The following is a 21,629-nucleotide window of genomic DNA, read 5'->3' as shown; positions in this document are numbered from 1 at the left end:
CGGGATTGATCAAGTCCCAACTTGTGTCTAAGTAGCATGTACCCACGGATCACCCCTTTTGATCCACAGCCATCTAGAGGCCTTCTCAGCTGCCTCTGTGGTGGTCTTGATGGCCTTTCTCTGGCGTGCACCTGCGATTCCAAACATGCTGTATGCTTTGCAGAGAGATTGCGCCGTTTTCTATTTCTATTTCTATTTTATGCCATGCGTGGAAGTAAATATTTGTTATGATTGTTGGTGTTTTCTCAGTGCTACTGCATCTGCTGAGTTGAATACATATTTAGGCGAACACAGAAATATGTCGCTATCCAAAAAGTCTGAAGAGGAAAGTTGACAGTGAAGACAGGACATTCAATGAAGAATGGAAATAACAATATGTGTTCATCCAACCTAGTTGCACCGTTGCCCACAGCCATACAGTTCAAATAGGCTAAAATCACTTTATATTATAAAGTAAATATTGTATTATTTTGTAAAGCCTACTTACACACAGAAGGCTATTTCAGCACCAGGCCCTGTCCACTACCTGCCACCTGCAGACTGATTCATGAAAGTAATGTTTTGAAGTAGCCTAAATACTCTATGTATTTCATTCACTCACAACATGACTCAAAGTAGCCTATCCTTCATCTTCAGGGGTAGAATATTTATATTAGGGACTGTCAGGAAGATATTGCTAAAAAAAACAAAAAAAAACAATCAGGTAGAGGATTGTGAGATATTGATGATTTTGACCAAAAGTTCATTTGATAACAAACGTTCTGCAGAATTGCTGACTCCACTTAGAAAAAGGGCAGGGTTGGTTGTCCCCCCCCCCCAACCCCTGTGAACGCCACTGTCGACTACAGACAGGTGTCAGCAGCAACACTTGCATTACATGTTGCCTGTGTGTTTGCGGTGTTTTCCTGAGCGCCACATAACTTCTGAGACACGCTTGCTGACTTTGTGTCACAAGTCTGCTGTAGTTGAATTGACTTTTAGCAGACTATTATGGAGCCTCCGGACTTCGAAGCCATGAACTTCACGACGGAGCCTCCGGCGGCGACCTACCCGCTGTGCGAGGCGTGGAGGGACGGCGCGGAGGGCTCCGTCTTCCACCTCGCCTACATCTTCCTCTTCCTGGGCTTCATGGGCGGCAGCGGCTTCTACGGGCTGCTGTACCTGTTCACCTTCCTCACGCTGGGCTTCTTCTGCTCCGTCTTCTGGGCCTGGGCGGACCCGTGCACCACCGACACCTTCCTCTGGAGCTTGGCGCTGTTCGCCGTGTGTCTGGCCCAGCTGCTGCACGTCTCCTACCGGCTGAGGAGCGTCTCGTTCGAGCAGGAGTTCCAGGAGCTTTACGGCTGCCTGTTTAAGAATCTCGGGGTGTCGCTCTCGCATTTTGGGAAGATAGTGTCGTCCTGTGACGGAGAAATCCACACCTTAGAGAAGGACCACTTTCTCGCCATGGAGGGGAAAACCCCTATTGACAAGCTGTCTGTGCTACTGTCTGGCAGGTGACTCCATCAACAACCATGATAGTGTCAACATTAGCCTACATCACACTATGAACACACCTCGCAACAGTATTTTGTGAAATTAGACATTAAAAATTAAACAAACATTAACAAAGTATGACTTCATGCCAGATAGCCTATCTTTCAATTGGCACTGATATGTGTAGGCTTAATCTGTCCTAAGAATTGAACGTCCAAATTTTACAATGAGCCTCATTTTCAAGTTGTAGCCTATAACAAAATTAACATATTCACCGGTAAGTTCGATTTTAAATGCTTTACCCTTTGTTTACATAGCATGCCCTTTGTTTACATACCTGTTTACAGAACCTAGGCTGTGTATTTTTTAAGAGCACACACTGTAGCCTTACAGGTAAGAGGATCGTGAGGAGATATTCTCTTATTTTACCAACTTTTTTTTTTTCGCCAACAAGAACTATCCAGAACTGCTGACTCCACCTTTAACTTTTGTGGGTTTATTTTGTTATAGGCTACAACTAAAAAAGGCGCATTGCTAATTGGGATTTTTAAGTTTGATTTGAAATGAATGTTTTTGCACTAAAAAAGAATGCATTCCAATTCAACAAAGTTATTTGAGGTTTGAGCTGCTGGATGCTTGATCAAAACATTTATTCTCTAATTAGTTAATGCACTGGACACTGAGGTAGGGGAAACCGGGGTCAGTTGGCACACTTTCAACTCTGCCATATTTCTGTGAAATAACTTAGTTTACATTATTCTAACCAGCAGAATAATAAAGGTTAAGGTCTCCTCTATAAATGATTATGTTTAATTGAACACAAATGTTTTGTAAAACAAGATGATATTAGATTATAACTTTGTTGTGCCTTTGTGCCAACAATCCAACCAACCCCTTGGCACATTGTTAAAATTACATTTAATAGAATATTTGCAATTTGTAGAACCAAACAATAATTTCAGGCAAAGTATCAGTACGGAATATACTTTTGTTTGGCACTTAATCCTTCAACCAACATAGGCCTTGTGATAAAAAATACCATGAAGGTTTTGACAATAGATAGTGTATAAAATGGATGTAGCATCCGGGCTGATCTCAGATATTCCAACTGTCCAATCGTCCTGGCCTATGCGCGTCGCCATCTTGTCAGATTTTGACTCCGCCTCATTTCCTCTTACCAAAAAAGTGCATTGATATAACGTTGGGGGGAGGAAGATACGCCCATCTAACTGATGTATACCTCCGAGGTGAAGTGAGGGCCAGCGGGCGGCTGCTGTCACTCAAGAGACAGCGCCACTAATTATTCATACATTTTAACCTCCAATAGAATAAGGACTAGCATGGTACAAAAAGATTCACCCCCCTGAGTGTCCCCCCATACGGACTAGAATGTTTCTTTGGGCAAGGCCTTAAATAGGTTTAATAATGCTGTGAAAACGGCCTATTTAACATGGGAGTCAATGAGACATTGCTCTGTTTTGAAACATGTCCCTATTGGCCACTCAGTGAACTGCATTTTCTTTTCACTTTTGCATTGGATGCTAGTAGAATTCGCTGTGGTTGGGGCTTGGTTTTGAAACTTACTTTAACCCAAAGAGTGTGATAACAATGCATAAACAACAACTATTTTGTAAAGGGTCAGGGGGGCACAATATCTTTTTTTATGTTTGTGCCCCTTTAATGTAGCCCATTACTGGGCTAGAATTAGTATCAGTCATAGCCTACATTTAGCCTGTGCATGGATGATGCAACAGCTGGTAACTTACTGTGTTGGGCACAGGGCTTTCTAGAATTATCTTCCTTCATCTCCCTACTGCAAGTTTAAATAAGCACCAGATTGCTATGATGTGAAATAGAGCCAAGTCTTCAGTGCCATCTGCGTACATACTAAGTAAATGTACACTCTCACAGTCACGTTTTTCAAATGGTAACTTAAACACAACTTCAGCTGTAGCGTGCTCCTCCTATTAAGATTTTTAATTTTCTATCATTACCCTGCTGGAGCCCTGTTTGATAGCACACTGAGTGGCTACAACCAATCTGATGTTTCTAGGAAAGGTGTATTTATTAAGACTCATGCACTGCCCCAACTTAAACACAACACATTTTAACATGCTGTTTTACAGCATGAATATAAATCATCTGGAGGGAAACATGAGGTCATTGGACAAAATATGCTCTTCTCAGTTTCATTACCTCGTTAACACGTGTGTGGTCGTGTGTGTGTGTGTCTCCTGACTTTTTTTTTTTTTACTCCTGCCGAACGTGACTCGGGGGCAAATCGACGTTTTCACCTTCCACTTCCGAAGGTCGAGATTCTGACGTCATTTTGATCAATTTTCGACTTACACTGGTGAAGATGACACCCCTACTACCTGTGTATAGGGGAAATGTAAGACTGGTGCTACTTGGTTGAAAGTTAGTTTCTTGTTCCTAGTGAAACATGTTATGGGTCTGCCTTGCCTCAAGCACATCACAATGGTGAAGGTCTTTAAGTTGTCTGTCCAAATTTGGAGGTGGATCTTATAGACCTGTTGTGAGAAGTGTGTTAGCATACAGCTCAAGTAAAAATTCATTAACATTTTCAATAAATTTAAAAATCGCTGCCTTCCTTTTGGGCGTGCATAGCATTATATAGGGTTGGCTACCAGACTGTGTTTTTAAAGATTGCGACCAAATTACGTCGGCACCTGGTTTCTACGGTAACAGGCGTATAATTGTCTTTGTCCGCTATCACTTGACCTGCCATTTGTGTCATGTTGTTTTTTTCCCATTTAAAGGTGGGTCATTAATATAAACTTTTTCATTCATTCTTCTACAGAATACGCGTGACAGTCAATGGAGAGTTTCTGCATTTCATCTACCCTTTCCAGTTTCTGGATTCCCCGGAGTGGGACTCTCTCAGGCCGTCAGAGGAGGGTGTATTCCAGGTTCCTTTACACTCATTTGCATGTGCAGACAATCAGGCAATAACTAAGGGATGTGTGCTGTATTCAGGTCAAGCCGTACTGTCTTTAACCTACTTTTTCTGGGTCGATACATCTGAATGACCTCATCATGCATGTTTTATAAGGAAGTAGCAGTTAAAGGAAAAGGCTCACTCGCCTCAGTCTATAGTATTATTGATGTCAGAAATATACCATGAAGAGATCCCAAAACCAATAATGAAATCTATCAACTTAAACTTTTTTTGTGCATATCGAAAGACCTTCACAAATCTCTTATTTTCACCGGCAAATTTGACGTTACATTAATGTTTTATTTAATTTTTACTTATGTCTTATGTTTGCACTGCTTTTGTACATGGTGTGTTGTAACAGCCATTCCATCTGTACTAACATGATTTCCACCAACCTTACTGTGTGCTCACATAAGCCTATCTAATAAAAAGTCGCCACAAACATTACAGTAGTTCATGTAGCATTATCCCGTATACACCGTACGAATGGCACCAGTCAAAAGTTAGGAAGGGGACAGGATAGTCATTTGTGTATGAATGGGATTAGGAGGACAAACATCACACCCACCAGGTGTAATCTCCTCTTTCAACAGTGGAAACGCCAGCCCAGATCTAAGGGTTACCATTCAGTACCAAACCATACTGTGCCTACCGAACTATACTGCTCTGAGGCTTAAAGCGCATTTATGATTAATTACTAATACAAGATTCAACATCAGATGTAGGGCTTATAAACTGGAATGATCCTTTAACTGACATGTCCTGGTCTAACATAGTGACATCAAAAGAGGATCTCAAAGGTCGGTGTTTGTCAGGACTGTGTGGGCGTGGCCGTATCAAAACGTCTCCATGGCAAATCTCATTGTTTGTTTAGACATTCGGGCAGAAAACTGCCGTGTTTGGTTCAAAAGTTTAGCTACATTTATTGACAATACCTTTCATTTGGATTGATACATATGTCTCACTCTTTTCAAATACTTACTATCATGAAACTATTCTCCCCAAATGATATAGTTCGAAGGACTTTGTAGATATTTGTTAGGGATTCTTTAAAGATGCTCTGAGGAACTTTCAGTTTGTGTTGTGGACAAAAGCGGTAGTGTTTTTACTACGCCAGCTGTTGTTCCTGGGTGACGGACCCATGACAAAGGCATTAAGAAAAACTATATAGAAATAGAATTCTTTGCACTGATGGTCTTGTTTGCTGATACATGTTATTTATGATCATCTGAGGGAAAATGAGACTGTTTCAGAAATATTTAAAAGTTCCTCGTAGCCCCTTTAAGCATCACCTCTGTCCTTATAAGATCTTTGTTCTATCCTCTCCAGGTGTCTCTGCGTGCTGATAACTCCTGCCGCTACGTGGCGTGGAGGAGGAAGAAGCTCTACCTGCTGTTTGCTAAGCATCGCTACATTGCCAAGATCTTTGCCCTGGTGGTGCGCAACGACATAGCAGACAAGTTGTATTCCCTGAACACGGAGGCTTTCGACCAGTCAGGACACCGCTATGATCTCCGCTTACCGAGCTGTGCTCACATGCCAGGGACAGAATTAGAAAAGGCAGATGCCTTCCTGCAAGTGCCCATGCAGCGTGGAAGGACTGCCTGAACTCACACACAGTCCCCAACAGACACACACACACACACACACACACACACACACACACACACACTGCTACATTGGACTGGCTCACTGCATGTAGGAATATGTATTTTGTGTTTTGTACTTTCTGTGTTTAGGACCCCCCTCAAACATTAGATAATTCATTTATGGTTCTAATAATCTCAATTATAAATAGAAATATAGAATATAGAAATATTGTGTCAATGTAGTGGGGCAAAGTGTGGTAATGGTCTTTTCCATATAGGGTAAGCAAGTGTAATGAAAGAGTTAAACATTTTGTGGACAATTCAAATTGTACTTTTCTGTTTGTATTTTTTTTTAAAGGAGAAGGGAATAGTGTCTTGGAATTTTTAAGTGGAGTTGCTGAAACCCCCCCTCCCCCCAACATACAAGAGTTTATTCACCCACTCAGTGATTCTGTGCAGTGTATATGTGGTTTGTGAGCTCAGATAGTTGGTGTTTGTAATAGGCACAATAATACAAACCTTGCAAACTCACTGTCAAAAGCCAGACCCGGACCGTGTGCACACCAAACCCGATCGTATTGCCGGACATGTGAAGAACACTGGCAGAAAAACAATGAATACATTTTGTCGGAGCATCACCAGAAGTAATCCCATCTAGTGGAAGATGAAATGAAGCCTAAAGATCTGATCACATATGTGTCCTGTGAGAAACTTACCAATCCCCATACTTCCCTACTATTTAGTATGCCATGAGATTTAGGATGTCCCAATACACGCACGTCAATTGTAGTATGCTGAAAATACTTAAATGCCCCACTAACTCCAATAGCATTTTGGAGTATTCGTCCATATTCTTGACATTTCTCGACATAATGAAAAAATAAACTTCCTTATCTGATTTTTTTTTTTCTCTCCTGTGGCCCTTAGACTCTTCTGTACTTTAGTATGTAGTGAAATAAAAAGAAAGAGTATGTGATTTGGAACACAGTGCTATTCAACTAGGCTACAGAATGCCATGTTAGAAAGCAGTGTCTGTTTATCTTAATACATTCATGGTGCACAGTTACTGTGGCCAGCGGTTTGACAAGAAATGTGTCACCCATCATAGCAAGAGGATTACAAACATTTTCCAAACAAACTATTCCATTAAGGCGAGACCCTGCAGGCTACAGCCACATAAAAGCAGTTAAAAAGACATTAAAAAAGGCCCAAAGCAGCTATACTTATCAATTGTATTTATGAAAAAAGGCTACTCACTTGGATGTAATGTAGGCTACATAATAGATGTTTAAAGTGAAATAGTCAGGTAGCTGCAAATGGAGTCGGATCCATATTTATTGTGTATATTGACAGATTAAGTCAGTGAGTGTAAAGTGAATGTAACGTGAAACATAGACGTTAATAAGCTGATTGTGTCTATGATGTACTGTACAAATAAATGATGCTTTATTTACTTATTTGGAACACGGCGTCACTTTCCTGTGTTGTGTCACACCCTTTAACAACCATGTAAATGACATGAGCCAGCATGTATGCAGTAATCTTAACTAAGGCTCATTTACTTTACTAATAATAATAGATTAATAGATTGGATTTATATAGCACTTTATTTCTCTGTGACTCAAAGTGCTTACAGGGTTCCTGGTTCAATTCGTTCACACACAGTCATACCGGTGGTGGTAAACTATGAGAGTAGCCACAGCTGCCCTGGGGCAGACTGACGGAAGCGTGGCTGCCATTCAGCGCCAACGGTGCCTCTGACCACCACCTCAAACATACAGCAATCATACACATTCACACAAGGCACAGTGCACAGTGCACAGTGCAGTGTCTTGCCCAAGGTGGCTGGGCAGGGATCGAACCGCCAACCCTTGGATCGTTGGCCAACCCGCTTAACCACCTGAGCCACAGTCACCCCGACTAATTCCTACTAACTCCTCAAATCCTTAAACACTAGGTCTGTTGAAATAATAGGCTATAATACTTTTCAATATAGGCTATACACTAATGTATTAAAATAATGTAGGCATATATTATAGGCTACATAAACATTAAAATACTCTTTTAAAACGATTTCGTATTTTACATTGTCAAATAGATCGCGGGTACAAGCGGCCGAAATGGGTTTTCTCAGGAGGGTGGCTGGCGTCTCCCTTAGAGATAGGGTGAGAAGCTCAGTCATTGGTGAGGAACTCGGGGCAGAGCCGCTACTCCTCTGCGTCAAAGGGAGCCAGTTGAGGTGGTTCGGGCATCTGGTAAGGATGCACCCAGGGTGAGGTGTTTCAGGAGCGTCCAGCTGGAAGGAGGCCCAGGACTAGGTGGAGAGATTATATCTCCACACTGGCCTGGTAACGCCTCGGGATCCCCCAGTCAGGAGCTGGTTGATGTGGCCGGGAAAGAGAAGTTTGGGGTCCTCTGCTGGAGCTGCTGCCCTCACAACCCGACTCCGGATTAAAGATGATGATGATAATCAAATATATACAGTATCAGAACAACATTAGTTTTGTATTTATGTCTCTGCTCTCCTTGTGTTCCTCTTATACACTTAATTCTTCTTCTTCTTCTTATTATTATTCTTCTTCTTCTTCTTCTTCTTCTTATTATTATTATTATTATTATTATTATTGCTGCTATTATTATTGTTGTTTTTTTATTATTTAAGTCTCAGCTTCCCACTTGTGTTTCTTTTATACTTATACACTTTCTTTATTGCACTGTTGGAGGAGCACAAGACTAAAGAATTTAATTGCCAGCGACTGCTCTGTAATTGTTGTGCATATGACAATAACACCATCTTGAATCTTGAAACATGTTATTTTTGTTCCACTCAGCTGTCTTCTTCAAGGACACCCTCTGACGAATTGCATGTGGGGTGTGGGGGGATATGCAAAAAGTGAAATTGTTCATTGACAAATATCAAATACTTGTTCTTTCTTGTCAGTAATTTAAGCTAAAGCGGTGGATGTATTATGAAGATTCTTAAAGTATTTGGAAGGAGGCAGACAGAGAAGTCATCATTGAAAAACATTTTCAATTCAATTAAAAAAAAAATCATCGACAATTATGTGACATAATTATAACCCCTTCACTCTGCGCTTTGTCTCTCCCTGGCGGATCTCTCGCTCACTGCAGCTTTATACTGCTCTCACGCCTTCTTTGCCCATTTTAGTCCGTGTGCCTGTCTGTCAGCTGTGTGGAATGTGAGACGCACACTGTGCAGCCCCCCCCCCCCCCCCCCTTCGGTCTGAGGGTCCAGCAGCCTGCAGTCACCAGCAGCAGTGTCTCTCTCTAGTCTTTCATTAAACATCATCATTCCTGGATCTTTTACTCTTCACACCCGCATTCCAACGCCCGCCTCTGCTGCCTCTGATTCGGTGAGTAACGGCGCGTTGTATCCCACTCGGTACTTTGAGCGGTTGTTGCAAAGTTGCGTCTGAGAGAGATTCCCGTGTGAGGAAGCTGCGTGTGTGTGTATCTCCCACACATCTATTTATACACTGGAGTTGTCCCAGTGCACATCAGCCAGTGGACAGAGAAAAAAAAAAACACAGCAGCTGAGACCCTTAACAGCGGAAGGTCGTGGTTGGAACGTATAGCTTACATTTTAGATATCAATCTAAATAGGCTATTATTTTTGCGACGAAATGTAGGATAGGCTACTTATATCAAATGTGTATGTTTTGAGATTATCACAGGATGTCCACATGAACTGTCCTTTGTAGTATTTAAAAAATATATTTAATACAACGTATAGGCCTATGAGACGGATGTTTAACTGATCAACAAATACAAATAGTGTTTGTGCAGGTTTTTTTTTCTCACAAATTGTTTGTATTTGGTTATGCTACTCCTCAAGCTAAAAACTGCAAGAATGAATGTCTTATACAAAACAAGGGGAAACAAGCCTAAGGCACGTAGCAGCTTCTTCCAGATCTGTTTTGGAAAAAAAGGTTAATGCTCTTGGGGGAACATGCGACATGTTTCATGTGTGTACAGTAAGCTCAAACTAACAAACAGTAAAATCGATCGTGACACTTTACAGTAAGGGTACATTAATGATCTGTTAGTTAATGCTAAGTTAATGCTATGCATAGTAAACACCTATTAAGCATTAAGTAAGTGTCAATGCTATTATTAACAGTTAGTCAATGCTTAATGAACTAATGCTTGGTTAAGTATAAAATAAGCATAACAGTTAGTTAGTGCTTAGTTTGTTTATTAAGCATTTATTAACAGGTAAGGTAATGCTTAGTAAATGCTTATTAAGCCTCAATTAAGCATTAACTAACATTTAATTAATGCACCCTTATTGTAAAGTGTTACCAATCGATCTTTTAACTGAAGGGGCTTCTCACCAGTCCTGCAGTCCCCTGTGTCCTACACATCTTTTCAGTCCCTTATTCTTTGGTATTCTGACCAACACGTTGAGCATATTTGAATGGATGTGAATATTACTCCGGCTGCTGGTTGGCTCAAATGGTTGGGGTCAGAAGAAGATCATATTTCAGGAGTGTGAGTAAATGTGAGTAAGTGTATCCCTAACAAACAAACACACCTGGGTGTAAAACTAGTACATGGCTGGATCCCGTATGGTCAATGTGCTATTCTGTGGTCAAATTATTAGTCAGTAGTCATGTGTTTAATGTGAATCCCCCTGGATATTAAATGCTCATCTGCTGTTTTCTAAAGGGAGTCCCAGTGATATATCTGTTCCTAAGTTTTTCAGCATGACTTATAATGAAGCAAAAGACTGCACATGGTAAAGTTATAGTTAGGCCTATAATCATTATAAAAATTCGAACATGTTGAAATGTATGAGCATGTGTGAAGTTGAAGGTATTTCTGTTTTGTATTGGAGTATGTGTATTAAAACTATACACGATCATCATATTTTGGTAACAATACATACATGTACAGACATAGCAGAATAAATAATTATGATGTACTGTATGTTAATGACATATTGATTGATTGATTGATTGATTGTCTTTATTTCGAACATGCAATAAAAAAAATAGATGAATAAATAACAAACAAACAAAAGCAAAACAAAGAAATAGAATTAAAAAAAGCAAAAGAAAAACAGACATGCTCGAAAGGGGGTAGGAGGAAGTAAAAAACTTATCTAGTCCTACCCCTTAACAGATCAATTTTGCTTGGATAGATTATGTTATGTCAGTATAATAAAAAGCTATAATAATGCATATATACATGAGTACCGAATCATTTTGTGCATATATATATATATACATACACATACATACATACACACACACATATACATATATATAATAAACAATCATATATATATATACTATAAACTATTTATATTACATTATAAATACCCATACATGTATATTGTAAGTTACTATACATATATAAATATTACAAATATAAATACAAATACCATGTATTCTACAAAACTACAGTCTACATATGTCCATGTTATAAAGGCTTTTCTAAATTTCTGTACTTTGTGAAGATGATGTCTTTATATCTGTTTTTGAACTGTCTTATGTTTTGGCTTTTCTGTACTTCCACACTTAACTTATTCCACAATTTTACTCCGTAGATGCTGATACAGAAGCTCTTTTTCGTTGTGTGGTGGACCTTGAAGTTCAGCTGTCCCCTTAACTTATAACGTCCCTCCCTTTCAGAAAACATTGCCTGTATGTTTTTTGGTAGCATATAATTTCTGGCTTTGAAGATTATTTGGGCAGTTTTGAATTCAACCAGATCAGGAAATTTGAGAGTTTTGGACTGTATGAATAGTTGATTAGTATGTTCATGATAATTTACATTATGGATTATTCTAATGGCTCGCTTCTGAAGAATATACAACGGTTGTAAAGAGCTTTTGTATGTGTTTCCCCAGATTTCTGAACAGTAATACAAATATGGTAATATTAATGAGTTATAAAGAATATGGAGTGATTTATTATTCAGGAAGTGCTTAGCTTTGGACAGGACTGAAATGCTTCTTGATAGTTTGGTTTGGACATATTAAAGGTGGATTCAGCGATTCACTCTGAACGCTTGTTTTTTAAAAGCACTTTCTAAGTGGGTGAATTTAGGTTGTATTGTTTTGGTGTAATTCATTTAGAGGTTCCTGTAGTTTAGCAATCCCTTTCTGAGCTGTGCAGTAGCATGCAGTGAAACACACATCAACCAACTTAGGTCAACAAACACACAGTTTTTAATAATGCTACACACTGACAGAATAAATAAAAATTATGGTAAATGGACTCCACTTATATATATATATATTATATAGCACTTTTCCCTGGTGTTTCACAGACTGAAAGCACTTTACATTGTTTTGTACACATTCACTCAATCACACACACATACACCGATAGCAGCAGGGTGCAAGCTAACCATCGACATGTAGCGGGGAGGCGGGGGATCGAACCACCGACCCTGCACTCCAGTGGCCGACCGCCATACCCACCGTAGAGCTGATGTAGAGTAGAGTAGATGTAGAATAGAGTAGATGTAGAGTAAAAGTAGACTAGAGTAAATATGATTTAGGCAGTTACGCTATGAGGCTAACGATATGTAAAATAAATATGTAATGTAAATATGTTATGTTAATATGTCAATTTTTTTTATATTATCATTGGCTGAAGGCTATTGTGAAGAGGAGTGATTTGATGAGTGATATGAATGTATTCAGGTCTTGTGCTTGCAGCAGGGATGTCTTCCAGCCCGGAGCTTGCCTCGTTCCTCTTCAGCCCTCTGCCCTCCCTTCCCTCTCCCACCCCTCTGGAGGGCAACGTGACAGGGTGCACTGAGTGGGACCAGACCCACCACCTCCTCTTCCATGTGGGCAACCTGGCCCTGCTGCTGGGCCTGGCCATCCCCACCACCCTGGGCCTGCACATGATCCTACTGCGCCTGCTAGTGATGACAGGTATGAACACAGCGGACCCCTGCTACACACATTCCTATGGCTGATGATAAGATTCAAGACGGCTTTTATTTTGTCATATGCACAACCATTACAGCAGCAGTCATTGGCAATAGAATTGTTAGGCCTGTGGCTCCTCTCAACCATGCAATATGAAAGAAGAACATGTATAAATGAAACACACACAAGTGAAGAGAGCAACACCTGAGACACAAATAAACACAACAGTAGTGCAAGGACACAGTGCAGATAAAAGGTGCACCATATAAATGTAAAGTAGAATAAAAATACATGTCAATTTAATGTAGACGGAATAGAAAATACTGTACATAGAAATAAAGAATCAACGTGATAATAACTTTAGTGAAATAGGAGACTGTACATGTAATAGAATAAAGTCTAATATCATTTAAAAAATACGTTATGTCTAACATTAAAATGATGTGCAGCATGGACATTCAAATGTAAATATACTGGGAATATTGGAGAATAACTTAACCTATCACAGCCTCAAGAGATCTTTAGTCCAATCAAAAGCACCTAGTAAATGGGGCGCCCTTAGCTCAGTTGGTAGGGCGTCCCCCCCATGGGCCTCGGCCAGCAGCAGCAGCATAACATTGTTGATAAAAAAAACTATTTTGATTTTTCTTTAAAGGTTCAGTAAGTGGAATGGTCAGTTTAGCTAACTTCCTGTCAGTGACTGCAGTTAGCAGTCCCCTCGCTCGTCACCACATTAATGCACTGCGGTCTTCCAGCAGCGAGGTATTTAGCATCATCTCAGATCCATAAGTGTCATAAAACATGATAAAAACCATCAAAACAGACATTGGGAATTTTTACCTGGGGCCTATTTCAGGTAGCTGGTTTTGAGGCAACCCAGAGTTTGTTCGCTCTGAGTTAGTGGAAACTCTGGGTTTTCCGTTTCAGGTAGCAGGTTCAGCGCAACCGAGAGTCAGTTACTGCGGCAACATACGCCGTGTTTTTATCATTTCCTGATGATTTTACGTTTGACCGATCATTTATCCGATCAGTAGCCTTGTTCTCAGCCCTCGGTCCGTTCATATAGGCGGCCACCTTACACATCGTGACATGCTCTACATTCAGATTAATAAACCTATTTGTATTGTATGCTTTTTAACGTCTGTGCCACTGAACAGATTTATGTCAGGTGGTTGTTATGTTCACTTGTGCGATCCTAAAGTCACAGACGAGCCTCGTTAAATAGCCTAATATGAATATAAAAATTATATAATAATTTAAACTGTGATCACTTGAGGAAAATGGATCTGGTAATAAATCAATCAGGCTCTTCAATGGAAACTGTCACCTAATGTGTCTTGACGTTAATGTCTTTCACTTCCCATTTAAAAGAAGCGACAGTCTGTTTACTGCACAGTGGGCTATTAGGCTATAGCTTGCCAACATATTATACAGCGAATATAAAACACTGTCAGAAATGCTGTGCCGCGCCAGCTTTAGCCTATTACTTTACTGCTGATATGCGTAACTTTTTAAAATAGACTATGGCTTCTCATACGGAAGCGAAATGATTGCTCTGTTTTTTTCTGAATTGCCGAGGAGATTAGATCAGAGTTATGTGAAAATATCCCCGTTAATTCTTCTCCATAGGCTACCATAAACTCATTCGTTAATATTTCTAACTCCAGTGGGAGTAGCGGAGAAGTTTTTTATTTTAATTTTTTTTTGAGAAGTGGAGAAGTGGGAGGATCACGCATTTGTTTCTTCTGTTTCCATGGTGAATCATGTTATCAGCGATCCATTGACGATGGCTTTTATGCACACGCTCCACCCAGAGTGAACACGCTTAGAGTTGATTAACCCAACGCTGATCCACTGTTCTGTAACCGAAAACCCAGAGTTACTCATCAACCCTGCGCTCTGAGTTGACCAACTCAGAGCACAGGATTAAACTCAGAGTATGTAAAACCAGCTACCTGAAATAGGCCCCTGCTCCGCCATTGTAGGCGCATACATATTGACCCATCTGTCGCTCTGCACGTGCACCGGCAGTGAGACGGGTGCCGGTTTGTAGGGTTCTTTCTTCTGATTGGTTATCAGTTTTGGGATCCCCGAAAGGTTTATTTGCCGATTATATACAGAGAGAGTGACTGAAAGATCGGCTTTATGAAATGTGCACACTATATAAGTGATCACTGTACGAATAAAGAGCGATTTAACACTTATATTAACATAAATAAAACAGTTACTTCACCTTTAACAGCTGTCCTGAACAAAGGCTTTAGGGTTTGGGAACTCTTCAACAGAGCCGAGGCCTTAAAAGGCTCTGACACAATGGCAGATGAAGGGAGGAGAGAATAGCAGATGGAAAAAAGCACTTCTTCTTCCAACATGTTTATCTTGGGGCTTGGACAGAGAGTGGAGACAGGAAGTAGCGGGATTTATGGGTAACGCGGTTCTGTTCCGACAGTTCATTTATTTATATTGCCCCCTCAAGCTAGTCTCACAGTGCTTTACTGAGAAGAAGAAACAGAGGGAGGGGGAAAAGGAAGTGTAAACTAACAGTCAGTAACTACGGTAGCTATTCCATGGAAGGACATTTTGAGTCTGACTAGATGAGTCAGAGTTATATTGATAAATAGAAAATGAAGGCTAAGGTCATGAAAAGTGTATTGTTCACTATGTGGAAAATGTTCTACTGCTTCACAACAATCCTTTGTATGTCAAAAAGAATACATCTGGATGATTCTTATCAATCCTTTACACATTGTCATCTAAAGTTACAACTATATAAGAAAAAAAATGATCTTGTTACTTATAAGATCCTAGGCTATATCATATTAATTCATGTTATTGAATTTCATTGGATGCCAATGTTCCAGGCTTCACTGGATGTTTTAGTTGTGTGCTCTATATTACCGGTATGAGTACAGAACACTAACATATCTGGCTGAAATTACAACCACAGTACTTAAACAAGACTGAAGGAAACCATTCTAAATGTAGACATTGAATCTAGTGTTAAAGGGATCGTTCAGTATTTTCAAAGTGGGGTTGTATGGGGTACTTTATGCATAGTTAGTGTGTTACCTTATAGAGAGCTTAGGGAAGATGTCCCAATAGCAGAAGTCAGCCTTCTACTGTTGCAGAGGGGGCCAGATTAAAAATGTGTTTTTCTCCAATAGAAAAATCTGAGGTTAGTGTACAGTTGAACAGATATTTAGGTTTTACAACCCCAATTCAGAAAAAGTTGGTACATAAAAAAAGACATGATTTTATAAAGGATATCACTACATGGGCCATGGTGGAACACTTCAGAAAACCATTGTCGGTAAACACAGTTTGTCACTACATCCACACATGCAAGATAAGACTCCACCATGCAAAGTGAAAGCCATATATCAACAACATCCACTAATGCTGCAGACTTCTCTGGGCCTGGGCTCATCTGAGATGGACTGACGCAAAGTGGAACAGTGAGCTGTGGTCTGATGAGTCTACATTTCAATTAGTTTTTGTAAATCATGGACGTTGTGTCCTCCTGGCTCCCAATACCAAGGTTAAGATTTACATATGTGAAGGAAAAGTGTCTTATTACTGGTCCTGTCCGCTACAGTACAAGGCTGACTTATGCTACAGCGACATCTCCCGCAAACTCCATACAGTGACTGCGCTGGTTGCCATCTCTATAGAGTAACACAATAACTATGCCTTAGTACCTTGTACAACCGGCAGTGGTGAAGTGGGTAGGGAAGTCACCTCTGGAGTGCAGGGTCAGAGGTTCTATCCCCCGCCTACCTGCCACATGTTGAAGTGTCCCTGGGCAAGACAGTGAACCCCAAATTGCTCCCGATGGTTCAGAGGGCGCCTTGCATGGCAGCTACTGCCATCAGTGTATGAGTGTGTGTATGAATGGGTGAATGTGGTAAGAAATGTAAAGCACTTTGGGGCTGAGAAAAACATCTAAAAAGCGCTATATAAGTCAAGTCCATTTACCAAGCCCACTTCAGAAAATACTCAACTATACCTTTACTATGCAGTGTGCACTGCAGACTATCTTCTCCTAAATGCACCTTGTCTTGTGTCTGTCCTCCCTGACAGGATGTGCTCTGTTCATCTTGTGGGCGGCTCTGTACCGGTGCAACCTGGATGTCATGGTTTGGAACGTGGTGTTTCTGGTGGTCAACTTACTGCACTTTGCCTTCCTCCTGTACAAGCGCAGGCCGGTCAGTTCTACAGCAGCATGGCGCTCATTCACACTCACCAACAGTCACTGTACATTCAGGACATTCCAGCGTGACACCGGATTGTCAATAGTGAACCCAAGGTGTCATTTTTTTGGAATTAAAATGTTTTCAGAAATATTTCAGAAAGTAAAAATTCAAATTTGGCTACATTTTTTAACTAATCATGCATAAATTTGCATTTCCATAAACATCAAAAATGGTAATGTTGGATGAAGCCAGAGTTAAAGGTATGGAAAGTTTAGTTGATGTAAGTGCTTTAGAAGTTGAGATTTATGCTTCAGAATATTGAAAAACATATGTTAAGATAATGACAGATAAAGATGGTTCTATAAGAAAAATAAATACAGACGCAAACAAATCAAATCCATGGGTACGATAAGGGTGATTTTCTTGTATTGGATGTGGATTCAGCAGAATGTGTTTTCAAATGGACCATAAGTTAGCATAGCATTACTGAACTTTAGCTTTATTTCTATTAGATCTTTCAAGAGAAAGCTGAGTGAAGTCTGTGTCTCTGCTCTCTCTCCTCAGATTAAGATTGACAGGGAGCTGCGGTCGGTGTACAAGCGTATGTTTGAGCCGCTCCACGTCCGAGAGGCTTTGTTCCAGAGGCTGACAGGACAGTTCTGCACCATCCAGAGCCTGAAGAAAGGCCAGGCCTACGCTGCTGAGGACAAGACCTCTGTGGACGAACGCCTCAGCATTCTCCTCAAGGGAAAGTATGTGCTGAGGCTTTTACCGTTTATTGTGTTTTGTTCTGTCCCATTTAACCTTTCATATGACTGATATGTCAGCGATAGAATTTATTTATGAAATGTAGGTCAATTTATAAAAGGTGCTCCGAGGAACTTTTAGGAGGGATTAGGCTACTCAAATTGCGTTGCTGCGCTACACTGAAATCTGCGACCAATAAGAATATGTGACCATATAGCCTGCATGCACAAAATCGGACTGGGTGTGCGACTAGACCAAAGGCATTAAATAAAAACTATATAAAAACGTCCTTCTTTGCACTGATGGTGTCGTTTGCTGTTAAAAGTATGATCATCAGAGGGAAAATTATACTGTTTTAAAAATAGTTAAAGGTTCCTGATAGCCGCTTTAACAGATTGCATTATAGATTTTTGTAATTTTTTTTATTACAATGAATGAGGTTTCTGACTCATCAGTTTGTGTGTGACAGGATGAAGGTTTCATACCGAGGCCATTTCCTCCACAACATCTACACCAACTCCTTCATCGACTCTCCAGAGTTCAGGTCCACTCAGATGCACAGAGGAGAGAAGTTCCAGGTAGGAAAGACATAGGAGAAAGTAATACATTGAATAAAGCCCTTTCATTAAGATTGAACAAATATAAAAATGAACAAGGAAAGAGCCTAACCTGCTCGTCTTATTTTCAGTTTAATGACTGCAGTGGTGAAATAAACCATAGGTCTGTGTCCTGGAGAACATACAGTCCTGATATCTTAGAAAAACAAATAGGCTGTTCACAAAGCCCTACTAACATCCTACTCATACTAAAGGCCCTACTAACGTCCTACTCATACTAAAAGCCCTACTAACTTCCTACTCATACTAAAGGCCCTACTAACGTCATACTCATACTAAAAGCCCTACTAACGTCCTACTCATACTAAAAGCCCTACTAACGTCCTACTCCTACTAATTTTGACATCAATTTGAGTGTGTTGTTGAGTGTGCCCAGATGAGTACTACTTACTTTACGGGAAGATTTTGTGTATGGATCGATAGGTAACTTTTCCTACTCAACCGCTCCACAATGCTTTGTGTCTTTTCAAACGACACAGAAGTTATTTTTTAAATTCTTTATTGCTTGTGTATACTTCAGTGTAAACGGTCCGACCAACCTCGCATACACAATCGATCGTTAAAGGTTCAGTAAGCGGAATGGTCAGTTTGGCTAACTTCCTGTCAGTGACTGCAGTTAGCAGTCCCCTCCCTCGTCCCTACGTCACCACATTAATGCACTGCGGTCTTCAAGCAGCGAGTTATCTAGCATCATCTCAGATCCATAAGTGATAAAACATGATAAATCATCAAAATATATTGATATCCACCAGCCTGGCTGTGTGGTCATTAAAAAAAAAAGATTTTTACCTGCTCCGCCATTGTAGGGCATACACATTCACCCATCTGTCGCTCTGCACTTGCACCGGCAGTGAGACGGGTGCCGGTTTGTAGCGTTCTCTCTTCTGATTGGTTATCATTAGTGGGATCCCCTAAAAGTTTATTTGCCGATTACATGCAGAGCGGGTGACTGAGAGATCGGCTTTATGAAACGCGCACATTATGTAAGTGATCACTGTATGAATAAAGAGCGATTAACACTAATATTAACATAAATAAATCGCTTACTTCACCTTTAAGTAGACATTATTGAGTATATGCATGTTGAATATGTAGGAGGGAGGACGTTAGTAGGCCGTTGACAACACAGCTATGTTATTGTGTTTGATTGACAGGTGACCATCTTGGCAGAAGAGAACTGTAAGTTCCTGTGCTGGTCTCGAGAAAGGCTGACCTTCTTCCTGGAGTCAGACACTTTCCTCAACGAGGTGTTCAGGTACCTCGTCGGCAAAGACATCACCAACAAACTCTACTCTCTCAATGACCCCACACTCAGTGACAAGGTGGGTCTAGTAGCACACACACACACACAGTAAGCGTTGACACATCATGGAGATAAGGCTTGCACAGATCAGTGTCTTCTTTTAAATCTCTTCTTCAAAACCCCCATTTTTACAGGCTGGCTTTTATGGGATTTTACTTTTATTGTTTTTATTTCTACTCTTTTCATTTATTATTACTCTCTTTTTCTTTTCTTTTCTTTTCTTTTCTTTTCTTTTCTTTTCTTTTCTTTTCTTTTCTTTTCTTTCTTTCTTTTATTCCTGTCATTGTATTAAAGTGTATTGGCTTCTCTCTCTCTGCTTGAAGGGGTTTTAATGTAACTTTGCCTGTGCCTTGCCACTTTGATTACTGTCTTAGTTTTGTCTTGTCAAATCACTTTGTAAAGTTTGTTTTTAAAATACTATGTGAATAAAGTTATTATTATTATTATTATTATTATTATTATCATTATTGTTGTTGTTGTTGTTGTTGTTGTTGTTGGTTCTGACGTGGTGTATATTGTTGGCTATGTGTCAGGCGGTGAAGCAGATGGATCGTCAGCCCAGCCTGTGCTCCCAGCTGTCCATGATGCAGATGAGGACCAGCATGGCCAGCAGCAGCACCAGTGACACTGACGACGTCCTCAACCAGATCCTGAGAGGAGGCTCTGCAGGCTCCTCCCTACGTGAGTCACATGGTCACCAAGTCACATGGTCAACAAGTCTTTTTATTGGTTCCTATAAACATCAATGTAAAATGATTCCATTAAGCCAGTTCAGTTTGATACGGCTCGCATTTAGCTGCTTTTCCACTATTAAAAAGTTGGGAAGGGTACCAAAATAAGCGAACCGTGCGGTACATATTTTGTCACCCTTTCGTTGGGGTACCAAGTCGTCTCAAAGGTTCCCATATATATAGAGATATATCTATATCTCTATATATATGTATATATAGAGATATAAATATATATATATATAAATATATAGATATATATATCTATATACATAGATATACTTTTTTGAGGCACCTGGAACCAAACGTAAGACTAGAATATATGTTTGTTAATCAATTTTCTCTCATTTACCTGTGAGGAAAGTTTGTTTTATTCAGTTCTGAGAATATACCTTAAGACGTTCACTTCTGACGCACCCATAGGTCACCTTTGAAACACACAATGGATCCAGTTGTAATATGCCTTTGATTTTTTTTTATAGAAAAATCCCCTGGCACTGAGGTCTCCTCAAAGATGAAACCAATAGAAGAAGGGATGGAGGATGATGTTTTTGAGGATTCTCTCCCCCTCAAGTCTCGCCGTGTGCCTGGTTCTACCACTGAGGAAGTGTAGCCACAAGGTCAAATGCTAATATGTCTGTCTGAACCAGTAACCATGGGCTAAAAGATGCCAACAGGCTCTGAAAAGCTGGGGGGAACTGTAGTGTTGGGATACAATCTCTGTAAGTTCAAGGCTGTTGCACTGCACACATCACATTTAGTTTTTAGCTCTTTTTCTGTATATACAAATATTTATTAGTGCAGCTTTAACTTCCCAAATATCAAAATTCTCAAGAAACCGTAATACGTTATCGGCTCTAGGAAATATCCTGTACAGATAACTCTCAGAATAGAATAGAATAGAATGTCAGTTCATTTGTTTGTTGAATTCATAGCTGGACAGTCACTCCACTTTGTCTGAAGTTATCAATTTGTATTATATTTTTGAATATACATTGACACATGCATTTTCCTTTTTTTTCGTTGCCACAAGCTTGTTAGTGTCACATCGTCCATAACAGTATCTTTGTGAGTGGGGATTTTCCTTTGAGAAATTATTTTTATTTA

General features: G+C 40.1%; 2 protein-coding genes across 2 annotated transcripts; both read left to right on the top strand.

The window, feature by feature from the left end:
* Positions 1-990: 990 nt before the first annotated feature.
* Positions 991-6,043, top strand: popdc3 (popeye domain cAMP effector 3; the record flags this gene model as incomplete). Its single annotated transcript, XM_080040046.1, has 3 exons — positions 991-1,496; positions 4,298-4,406; positions 5,765-6,043. The coding sequence occupies 3 exons, from the start codon at positions 991-993 to the stop codon at positions 6,041-6,043; spliced, it is 894 nt and encodes a 297-aa protein (XP_079896172.1).
* Positions 6,044-9,338: 3,295 nt separating this feature from the next.
* On the top strand, positions 9,339-21,629 carry popdc1 (popeye domain cAMP effector 1). Its single transcript, XM_080039085.1, has 8 exons — positions 9,339-9,398; positions 12,716-12,937; positions 17,015-17,139; positions 17,692-17,879; positions 18,344-18,452; positions 19,646-19,813; positions 20,328-20,475; positions 21,005-21,629. Exons 2-8 carry the CDS (start codon positions 12,721-12,723, stop codon positions 21,133-21,135), a joined length of 1,086 nt encoding a protein of 361 aa, XP_079895211.1. The 5' UTR covers positions 9,339-9,398; positions 12,716-12,720; the 3' UTR covers positions 21,136-21,629.

The sequence above is a fragment of the Ammodytes marinus genome, assembly GCF_949987685.1.
Source record: "Ammodytes marinus genome assembly, chromosome: 13".
NCBI lineage: Eukaryota > Metazoa > Chordata > Actinopteri > Uranoscopiformes > Ammodytidae > Ammodytes > Ammodytes marinus.
This window is presented reverse-complemented; position numbering and strand designations above follow the sequence as displayed.